Source organism: Dermacentor variabilis, chromosome 1, assembly GCF_050947875.1.
Source record: "Dermacentor variabilis isolate Ectoservices chromosome 1, ASM5094787v1, whole genome shotgun sequence".
Taxonomy (NCBI): Eukaryota; Metazoa; Arthropoda; class Arachnida; order Ixodida; family Ixodidae; genus Dermacentor; species Dermacentor variabilis.
In genome coordinates this window covers 103,355,071-103,366,916 of record NC_134568.1, presented here as the reverse complement: position 1 = coordinate 103,366,916, position 11,846 = coordinate 103,355,071, and the positions used below count along the sequence as shown (strand labels likewise).

Genomic DNA, 11,846 nt, shown 5'->3' with positions numbered 1-11,846 from the left:
ATATATATATATATATATATATATATATATATATATATATATATATCCCCCTTAGGATTCGCTCGGACTCAGACTCACGAAAATTCAATCCGGCCAGACTCACTCAGACTCGCAGGTGAGTCTAAGTGAATCGACTTATGCTCGCCGACCTATGCTCTGTAGTAAAAGTAACGCGAGGAGATGACTCAATTATCGCACATTCCGTATCTTTCAGACATTTCGAACGCACTTCTAGAAACTCGCATATGCCGACGGTGGAGGCGAGTGACTCACGACTGGCCACTCCGGTGGGTGATCGACGTGACCTCGCCACCGCTGTCAGCTCTCCAGTTGTGGCGTCTTGTCCACGACTACGTTGGCGTCAACCTCGTAGAGCTTAGGATCACGGGGGTCAAAACGGAGACCTTCTTCGAGAAGCGAGAGCTCAGGATTGTGGCCACTGTGTTCCGACACATAAGTGACCAATGCCCTTCCCTCCAGGTTAGCGCACTACGGCTAGCATAAACCGTGAGCACTAGCTAATCCGAGCCGCGTACTTTGCGCTGTGGCACCTCACATGGGTAGAAATTGAAATTAAATTCTGGGGTCTTGCGTGCCAAAACCATGATCTGATTAGGAGGTACGCCGTAGTGGTATGACACGGATTAATTTTTACCACTTGTGGTTCTTTAACGTGCGCCCAATGTACGGTACATGCGTGTACATCCGTGACCTCGAGCTCAGCAGCGCAACGCCATAACTAGTGGGCTAGCCCGGTGGGTAATGGGTTGAATGGTAACGTTGTGTTCGTGTTTTAATGTGTGTTTTCTAATTATTTATTTATTATGTATTTTATTTTATTTATACATACTGCAGCCTCAATGAGGATATTGCAGGAGTGGGATGAACAACAAACATACAACATTGATAAACAAGCTTGCGTGAATTGTTTCAGTGGTAGTGAACGGATGTTGCCCGGTAATGAATTTCAGACTTCAATTGTTGATGGAAAAAAAACTGTGTTTAAAGGAATCAATGCGGGCAAAAAAAGTTGAGATATTTAGAGCATGGTGCCTCCTCGTACATGAGGGTTTGGGAAAAGTCAAGTAGTTAATAGAGAGGAGAGGCGAGGAGAATTGATTAACATGTGAAGGAATTTTACGCATTCAAGTTTGCGACACTCTGCAAGAGGAGTGAGACCAAGTAGAAGAAGAGAATTAGCCGGCGAGAATTCCTTGTCATATCTCCTACAAACAAAACGCACTGCCTTTTTTGTACTGATTCTAGTTTATTGACGTCACAGTGTTTGTGTGGGTTCCATACAACGCAGCCATATTCGAAGATGGGGCGAATGAGAAGTTTAGTTTCTTGAGGAGCAAGACGCAGCGCACGATGTAAGTAACCTAGTCTTTTAAGGGCCTTGTTGCAGGTGACATCAATGTGTTTCGACCATGACAAATCGTGTGTTAGTAGGATGCATAAATATTTGAATTCGAAGACGTACCCTATTTAGAGTAATATTGTTAAAGGCGTAGGCAAAGAAGGAAGGGGATGAGCGTCGTGTAAAGGTCATGGAGAAAGTTTTAGAAAAGTTGATATTCATTTGCCATGCTTTGGACCAGTTACAGAAGTCAGCAAAATAACTGTTAAGGACAACATGATCAGTATGAAATTTAATTGTATGGTATAAAGCGCAATCATCTGCAAAAAGGCGTATTTTAACTGAGGTGTGTAGGAGGAGACCATTAATATGAAGCAGGAATAAAAGAGGACCCAGCACTGAGCCTTGGGGAACCCCTAATCAGGCATCAAGGGTGAGTTAACAGAGTTGAAACATACATATTGCGAACGCTGGGAAAGAAAGTCCGATATCCAGCCAACCAAAGATGCATTCTTTAGTGTAACGAACAGCTTGTGCATAAGTTCAGGGTGTGAGACAGTGTCGAAGGCCTTTGCAAAGTCTATAAAAGCAGCATCAGTCTGGTAACCTATGTCTAAAGAGCTGCTGATGTCATGAACGAATTCTGTCAATTGTGTTATAGTGCTAAAGCCATGGCTAAAACCATGCTGGAAAGTGCATAAAATTTTGTTAGTTTCAAGAAATTCCATAATATGTTTAAAGATAATGTGTTCGAGTAATTTACATGAGTGTGATGTTAAGGAGATTGGCCTATAGTTAGATAACAATTGAACATTATCCGACTTAAATAAGGGCTAAATTGAAGCAAGTTTCCACGAGGAAGGAACGGTGGCGGTTGAGAGGGATTTTCTAAAGATAATTGTTAGATATCTGCTGCACCAAGGAGAATATCGAACGAGAAAAACAGTCGGGATACCGTTGGGACCACACGACTTCTTGGTGTCTAAGTTTAGGATTAAGTTAAGTACACCCTCAGTAGACAGTGACATATCGTCGATTGGGGGGGTATGGCTCGGAATCAAAAACAGGAGTTACAGAGTTATCAGTCGTAAAGACAGAGTGGAAGTAGGTGTTAAAAGAAGCTATTGTCTGCGAATCAGTAACTGCAACATTGTTAATTAATAACGTGTCGGAGGATGACCCAGGTGGTAGGATAGCTTTCCAAAATTTTCGGGGATTAGCCAGAATTAATTTCGACAAGGTTACATTGTAACAAAATTCTTTTGCAGCAACTATTTTAGAACAGAGTTCCTTTTTAGCGCTATGGAATTGCATGAGTTTTGTTGAGTCACGAGAGCGTTTCGATCGACGTAATCTGGCCATACGACGTGATAAATGCAAAAGGTCCCTAGTCATCTAACGGATTTCAATGTTTTTTTTTTGTTTTTAAACGAATAAAAAGGTTGACGCACTTACTGACAAGATTGTCGAAGAAACTTGTCAAGGTATTAGTATCACTAGTGGTACTTATTAGTTCAAACTCATGAAAAGAATCGAATAGGGCGTCTGTGATTGCTAAATCATCAGCGCGGTTAAAGTCAGGAAATGTGCGGTAGATATAGCCGGATTTAGAGACGATGTCAGAAACTGAAATTAACACAGCATTGTGGTCGTTTATTGTGGAAGTTCAGAAGGAGCTGTTTAGCGGTTTCACGTGATATCTCGAAACTCTCCAAAGGTCTTCGGCCGTTGAAAAACACGGTATCTGCATTATACACGCCACGGCCTTAAGCTTTTTAAAATGAATTACTAAACGAGTAAGTTTTAATACGCTAAGCTCTTTAAATTAGGAGTTTAAAGAGGCTATCATGCAAGCTTTCTATAAAACATTACCGTGGCTCGGAATGCGTTACGAGGTCAAAAGCGTCAGTCAAACTTGTCCGAAGTTGCTCAGCCAAGCTTAATAGGAACGAGGAAGAAATACAACACCCCCCACACCCTCTTCCACTCTACGTTGTGCACATACTTTCCATGCTTGCAATTATATGACCATACATGACCCACACACCCGACCTCGCAAATTCACCGTTTCACGTTTGCGAGCGGTTGCGGTACCCGGTAAACAGCTTCGCGGTAAGAAAATCCTCCCCTCACGTTCCGCAGGTCCTGCAGCTAACTAACGCCATGCTGGATCGGACCCTGTCTGTATCGGACCTAAGCACAAGGCTCGCACACCTCTCATTGAAGAGGTCTTGCGTATATTCCAACGTCTCCTTCCAAGACAAAACCGCACCGTTGGCGGTCAACTGCCTGCGATTCTTTGACCTCGTGAATTCTATCTTCCTGTCGCGTTTCGACCTGGCTTCACTGGACCAGTTTGATTCCCTGCGCGGCCTGGTACTCGAAGGCTGCTATCCAGTTCTTGACAGTGGCTATACCAAGATCAGGTCGCTGATCGCCAACCTTGTCCTCCTGGATATCGAGCGGATCTCGGTCCGCAAGCGGGACGTGAAGATTGTGCTCCTTCAGGGTGCCAACCTCCGGTATCTGTTTGTGGTCCACACGGCGTCCAATGGGCAGACTTTCGAAACGCTGTAGCGCCTCCTGAGCAATAAACGCACGCTCCGCCTCACCGACGTCTGCCTCAGGTGCACGCAGATACAAAAGTGGCATTTGACCAAGCTCCTGCAGATGACGCCCCGGCTGCAGTGGCTAGCCGCGACGACTGCCTACATGTCGTCTGTCACCAGGGAGCACGTTGAACAGCTAGTGCCTGCGCAGTTCCTGCCAGTACCTAGAGCTGGGACCCTGCAATCAGTATAGCGCGGTATCCTGTGAGCACTCCATGACCACTGAGATGCGCAAGGCGAACCTGGCGAAATAGCACAGCGAAAAATGAAAGCGCGAACGCGGAGCGCAGTGGGGGATGAAATGGCGGATCAGAGCGAGGAAGAAAGCGGAGGAGGAGGGTGCAGCGGTAGCATGAGGAGCAAAGCGGAGGAAGCCACCTTGAAGCACCACCAGATGGCGCTCATGTCCGCGCATCCGCTACAGCGGCGGCACCGGTCGTCTGGGGGAAAGAAAAAGAATCGGAAGGCTCGCCTTCGCGCGTAGCGTTAATTCGCCGCAAGCGGTTGATTACGCAACTGTAATATTACGGTTGCATGAGCTACAGTGGCCGGGAAGTGGCAACTTCAAATCACGGTAGGAGTTTAAATGTGCAGGCATGGACGCTTTCTATAAAACATATTGCCGTGGCTCAGAATGCGCTACGAGGTCAAAAGCTTCAGCCAGACTTGTCCGAAATTGCTCAGCCAAGCTTAATAAGAACGAGGAAGAAGCAACACATGATGTTGACCTTTTGATGACCTTTTGAGCAACACATGATGTTGCTCAAGAGGTCCGGTGACTCATCGGCTTTTGCGAAGACCCAATTCGAGAAATCTAGATGATTCTACAGGTCCCTATCTTCTAAGCATTGGTGCTGGTTAAGGTGGTACGGGTGAAAGGCCGTCATTTAGAATCCTCCAAATTGATGACTTGGAAATTGGTACCTGGGCGGCCACGTGACACTGGTAACACTGGTGATGGTGACGCGCTTCTGCAGTTCTAGTTGATAGTTCGTGTATTTCGCGTTTTTAATAGCGTGCATATACATATAGTTTTGTTCTTGGGCACTTGTCCACGACACTGCGCATCTACGGTATCGAGCAGTGGGTGGTGGTTAGTTTACTGTGATATTGAAGTAGTTGTTGTTGACCTGAGCGGTCGTGACTAGAGATGTAAGCGGTCGAAGAAAACATTCAAAATTTCGGGAAAAATATATTTTTGTTTTTTTTCAACCAGGATAAAATTGGAAAAAGTGAAAGAAAATAGAGCTTCCCCCGCGGAATTCTGTTGCGATGCGACTCCTTTCGACGCATCTAAAGGTTTGGTCAAAATAAGGAGTTCGGGAGTCTGCGAAGCGCCTGGATCCTACACGTGGTGGCGAGGGCTTTGCTTCAGCCAACCCTCGAGACCCCTCGCTTGTCGCGTACTGTAGATTCCCCCTTCTTCTGCGGCATGTCGAAGAAACTGGTCCGAGTTTGGAAATGTGCACACCAAGCTACGCAACAGGCCGCAGGGGGCCGCGTGCAAGAACTTGTGTACGTGCACTCGAACCTCAATGTCCGGAAGGCTTCGTCCGCTGCACAGCGAAGCGTTGACGCGTCGAGCGGAAATGAATCGGACACAGATTGATAGAAATGTCGTTTTTGACGCTTTGACGTGAAATCAATGCCTTGACGTGAACTCGTGCCTAGACTTTGAACCCGGAAGATATGCTGGGACTCTTCTGACGCAATAATGCAACAATTATATTCTTTTCAGTGTTAGAAAAATAAATGTGTCCGATTTTTCATAGCTCTGTCCACAATAGTCTCTATTTCAATTTTTCGTATCTTTCTAAAAAAAGAAGATGAAAGAAACCAGTTTTTTTCCCGCCCCTCAATAGTTTACGAAATATTACATCTCTAGTCGTGACGTATACCCACAGTGGGGTATGGTATGGTATGAATAACTTTATTTAGGTCCTGAGGGATCATTCTGGGACTGATGCCTCAGTCCCAGAGTGGGGGATCGGCCATAATTCTTCCTTCTCTTCCACTGTCCTCTGTTAAACCGCTCTACCTTTCGGCCCCTTGCCGAGTATCAGGACAAGGATACGCTTCTCCACCTTTCCTCTCATTGAACTTTCTTTCTTTTTTTTGAAAGAAAATACCCTTCATACAAAAAACACGGATATTTGGTGCAAAATCTAACCACACTGATGTAGATTTCATTTCCAAGACGTTCTTTTCTTTTCTGAGCTTCCATGCACGTGGCGTAACGTGCGACTGGCGCCTGCAGTCACCTCGCGCCACGACAAGGAAGAGGAGAAACGCCATGGCTCAGATTCGAATGGTAGCTATGTGGATTTTCTTGATCGTAGCGGTCACCGGGCTGGGCGCCGCCCCTACGGCTGTCGAAGCAGAGGATCAGGATGCCGCAGGTAGGAAATGTGGTCGAGTTGGGCGGCGCGCCGCTGATACTGCTCCTTGCCCCTTGCAGACAATCCACAGGCCCAGCCCGCGTCAAGGACCGTCGTCGTGGCCGGATCCGCTGGCGTGCCGCTGAGCATCAACTCGGCGCTGGCGCCGGCCAGCCGCCAGGAGTACGGGGCTGTGCAGCCGGCGGGCGGCTACGGCCCAGTGCCGCGCAGCAGGCTGCGCCGGAACGCCCACAGACGTCGGAGGCGCTTGGACAACCCGCGCTACTACTACCCGAATGGCGACTACTCAGCGGACACAGAGGTCGGCTGGGACAACTACCGCCGCCGAGCCGTGCGCGAGTCGGCTGAGGTGGGCCGGCGCTCGGACTCCTACCAGGCATCCTACGCGGCTCCGCTGGAGTCGGACGCCGCCGCTTCGGCGGAGCGCTTCAAGGTCGACGAAGGTCAGAGGGAGCCGGAACAGGAGTACGCGGCCGGTGGGTACGACTACCGGACTGGCTACCAGCGCCAAGGCTATCAGAAGCAGCGACGCTCTGCCGCCGCACTGCCGGCACCCAGGCGAAACGCCAAGCAGTGGGGCTCGTGGCAGTCGGACTACGGCGGCCATATGCTGCAGTCCTGGAACGCGCGCTACCCGCAGTATGACTACGGTGAGGCAGCCGTTGCATACGCCAGGAAGGAGCCGTCCAAGTTCTATGGCCGCGAAGAAGCCGCCTCGGGCGTGGCCGATCCGGGCGGCAACGCGGCTTCCAGCTATGCCGCCGATGTGGCCGGCCAGGACGGAGTAGTGGAGCGCGCTGGAGACGTGCCGGCCGTCGCCCCCGCTGCCATCCCCCAGTAGTGCAGCAATAAACCGTGGAGAGCACTAACAGATGGGAAGTCTTTCAAACAGCCCGAGTGAAAGCAATCCCATCACACTCGTCAAGAGCATTCTGGACAAGTGTGACGGGAGTTAGCTCTCGCGCTTATCACACGGTCATGCACTACCAGCGATCATTTATGGCAATCAGAGCGAAGCTTACAACATTAGTGGCGTGTACGTACATTCTTTGGAAGGAAAGATACATGGGAGGGCGCGTGATTCATCTTCGATAAGCAAGATTATTCTACCACCTTCATAGGTCCCGTCAAAACTGCTTGCTGCATAATAGCCATTATGACAATCGGTCATGTATATCAATACCACGCTTATTTTTTCTGGTGGGGGGGGGGGGTTGGAGGGTATTGAACATTTCGTGAAGTATTCATGACCATCTTCACCGGTGTCATTTCTCCATGATATAGAGCTGATATAATACATAAATTGTCCATTGTTTATATTGCTTCAAGCAACCGATCAACAGTGGTCTAAGAACAGATGCTAACGTTTTGACAAGGAATAACGTTCCGATCCCGCTTGTCGAAACGTTGGCTTCATACACGGCCACTTTTGATCAATTAAGTCTCCATCTGCCATCTACGGTCGAGGAAGGAAAGGCCAAGGAGGCCAACCCCATTAGTGAATCAAACGAATTTCTTAGGGTGAATGGTAAAGATTAAACTCACCCCAAGTCCTTTTTGTGCAAGCACAATTAAGAACATTAGACATAGATATACGTAGCAGTGTCCTACAGATTATATCCTCCCCAAATTTCAACTAAGTTCCACAATATTTATCTGAAGAATGCTAATATGTTGCGCAAGACCTATTTAGGTGGTCTTCTATCAGGAACATGCAAAGTATCTCCAGACTAAATACGTAATTGCTACTGATGCGCCCGTGTGTGACGAGAGAGCAGGAATGGGAATATTCACTCCGCACTTTGATTAGTCTTTCTGATTTCACACACATTTTTCAGGCCGAATTAATGCCCATCATTCTAGCCCTGTGTAAGTTGCCGTCAAATGAGTTGGCTTCCGTTATTTTAACAGATTCGCTATTCGTGTGCTCAGCACACACTGAGACAACAGACTCGAAAATATTGCTTACATTATTGTTTAGTTTCTCAAGATTTACAGGTAGTAAACTTAATCTGGGTACCGGGTCACTTTGGAATAAATTTAAACGAAATGGCAGACTCTTTTGCCAAAGCTTCCCTGGATGACCCGGTAGTTTCCGTTTTGCCGGTTACGGCGTACGCCACTTCAGCAAGATACGGAAAATTCTGTCTTAATCAAAAGGCTACAAAACAAGCACTGCTGTCGAAATCGGACTTCCAGCACCTGCAGTTCCCGTGGGATTATCAGTGGTGTCCATCACGTTAATATGAGGTTACATTTACCAGATTGCGATGCCGCATTCCACAATTAAAATTTTATTTGCACAGGGCTAGTCTGACGTAGTCCTCTCTCTGCCACTTATGTAATGAACCGGAGACAACTGGTCATTTATTCTTGTCCTGTCATTGAATTCTCGCTACAAGGAAAAAGACTTCTCGAGGCTCCGTTTCACCTACTCGGACTACCATTGACTTCCCGAAACATCCTTTCTGTCGGCGCTTCGGCTCTGGACTTCAGCTACAGGGATGTTTGCCTTGTCATATGCAATTTCATTGGCGATGCAAAAAGACTGGTGCGATAATTTAATATTATCCTCCTCATTTACTACAAATCTCTCATGGGAAATTCTGACTTTATTTCGACCGCTTTTAATAAATCCGGCACAATTGCTCTTTGATTTCTATTAACTCTTATATTATTTGCCTTTTATTTCGTCGTATTATTTTACTTTAATTGTACCACTCGCTCCTTGGCCAGTCTCCCGAGGTGGGTATGTGCCATGTGAAGGAAATCATCGTCATCTTCGTCATGTTGATAGTACATTGTTCTTCCAAGATGGCGGTTCCAAGCGGCGGGAAGCCGAGCTTACCTACCATGACATAAAACGTCAACAGCTCAAGGCGAGATCTCGAGCCCGACAAGATGGCCTTTTTTTAGAGGTGTGTGCCCACAACGCGCATTGCAAATTGTCCACAGTAAACTGCAAGACGCGTAACTTGTAAATTTTTCGTGAAACGCGATGACCATCCCAATGGTTTATGAAGCGAAGAAACAATTTTGGATTTCAAGTCATGAAGCTCTGCAAGTGACTGCGCAGAGGAGGGTGAAGACGACACACAAGCAGCGAAAATTGTCTCCGTCGGAACAATCTTTCAAGCCGAGATACAAACCCAGGTCAATGTTGGTGAAGTACAGATTTATATATTGACGGACACAGGGACTATGGCATCTAGTTGATGTACAGCTTTTAATTTTTTACGAAAGCTACTACTATGAAACAGTATGAAACAGTACTATGAAACAGCGCAGTGCTGGTATACATCAGTCACGGATTTCAAAGTATTGTTTTTTTGCATTTGTATTGGGGCCATTGTTGCTAAAGGGGCAGTGGCATTTCAAAACGAAACACGTTTGACTGTGGCCGGGTTTTTCGAAATTCTCACGTTTTACTTTACACCATCGTACATTGAGTGGAACGGTAACGTGTTTATTCGAATACAAGGTGTTTGTACCGAACCTAGCTTGGCACCGTTCCTAAGGGACCTGTTTTTAGCAAAACTAGAAATATGCTTAATGAACAGTCTTGACATTTTAATGTTTTACGAGTTCTCAGGAACGTTGTTGATCTTACAATAAGTTCGGACATTTCCCACGGCATAGCCTAATCCAGGAAGTCAAGATTTTAGAAATCTGCCGGAATTGTTTTGTGCGCCTTTTGTTAGCCCACGAATCACCGGTTGATAACGCTTTGAAGTATTTGAATCTTCAACTAAGCTCCTTAGACAAACACATATTTTCATCTACGGACTAACAAGTTGGCCAAGCGTGGTATTGCCAACCAGAAATGCTGTTCGGAAGTCTAGTTGCTACTCTATAAAGTCTGGTCTACAAGAACACTTAAGCAATTCGATTCGTCTATTGGCGGCAGGCTATGTACCCTACTCATGTGCTTGTCTCAGTCGCAAGTAATGTGTTGAAAAAAAGAGCGGTACCGACGTGGCGCCCGCGCGAATTCGCATCCAGGAATAACGCATCCGTCCATTCCTTGAGCGAAGGCATAATGATTTACAGCGTGTCATTTTGATGTGGTCTAAAATACATCGGGCAGAATCAGGCCGCTGTATAAATAGCAGGATAAGAGAGAGAGAGAGGGGGGGAGGGAGGGAGAATTGCGTTACCTAGTATACATACGGGCATCTGTCAACAGAGTGCAATGACTGGGGTTATTTTCCGCTTTCCTCGAGGTGCAGCAATCTGCTGCCACAAAGAGTACGCGAGAAATGTATGCAGCGCTCGTAGGTGGTATGTACCCATGAATGTTTTGCAGGGCGTGCAGGAACTGGCGGAACCAAGTGCAGACGTGCGGCCGTGGTAGCGCTCGTCTCACGACTGCCGCCGGTATTCGCTCGAGGTTCACTCGTTGTGACTTTGTCGTCAGCTGTCCCGCCACAAACCCGCAGCCCCTGCGCGGGCCGTGCCGACAGATGTTGACGGGAGTTGAGATTGAGGGCCAAACAATGAAACCTTCCTTACCTCAGTAAGGAGGCCTTCATTGCGGTGAGGCCACCTTATGTCACTCTGAAAGCTTCCTTATACTGAGGGGCCCTCAGTGAAAGTTTCCTTGGTGCTTCTTCAGCGTAAGGTAGCTCCGAAGCTACACTCTAAAACAGAATTACACCCTTTGGGTCGTATCTTGCCACACAACGATAATCGCTATCTGTCTTGTCCACATTTTCTTTCTTTAGGGCCTGTTTACGCTCGAGCCGCCCATCGCCGCAAGCCGCACCGCACGCGTGCGGTCGCGCGAAAGATTGCACGTATCAAACACTTGTGTACAAATTTCGGTTAACAATGTGTAAGGTATACACTGTGTGCACAGTGTAAATGGTAATTTGTGCACAAGTCCTGAATATGTGCAATTTTTCCCGCAACCGCAAGCGTGCGGTGCGGCTTACGGCGATGGGCGGCTCGAGCGTAACCCTTAGGGCCGATTTACGCTCGAGCCGCCCATCGCCGCAAGCCGCAGTGCATGCTTGCGGTCGCGCGGAAAATTGCACGTATCAAGCACTTGTGCACAAATTACCATTTACACTGTGTGCACAGTGTATACCTTGCACATTGTAAACCGAAATTTGTGCACACGTGTTTGATACGTGCAATCTTTGCGCGACCGCACGCGTGCGGTGCGGCTTGCGGCGATGGGCGGCTCGAGCGTAAATCGGCCCTTAAAGGGCCCCTGAAACGGTTTGGACAAATTTTGTAGACGCGTAGGGTACAGCTTAAGTAGAACATTCGCACCACAATTTAAGTGAAGCGTTACGTATTAATGGAGCTACAAGCGATTAGAAGCTACCCTCCTCCCTAGCCATGCTTTTCCTCCTCAACTCGCTCGCCGAGCGAGCGGGGCTAAGCTCCGCCTTCACTGGTTCAGCGTCACGATGCGACGTCACATCGTCCACTTCCGGTTGTTTTGGAGCCCGCCCCCGCCCGCGCGAGACC

General features: G+C 47.5%; 1 protein-coding gene across 1 annotated transcript; it reads left to right on the top strand.

Moving 5' to 3' along the window:
• Positions 1-36: 36 nt before the first annotated feature.
• LOC142582291 (uncharacterized) lies at positions 37-7,230 on the top strand (the record flags this gene model as incomplete). The annotated part of the gene is made up of 4 exons (XM_075691809.1): positions 37-115; positions 215-480; positions 6,227-6,368; positions 6,428-7,230. Coding segments are annotated over 4 exons (1,269 nt in total), but the record flags the coding sequence as incomplete, so codon positions are not given.
• Between the last annotated feature and the right edge of the window lie 4,616 nt (positions 7,231-11,846).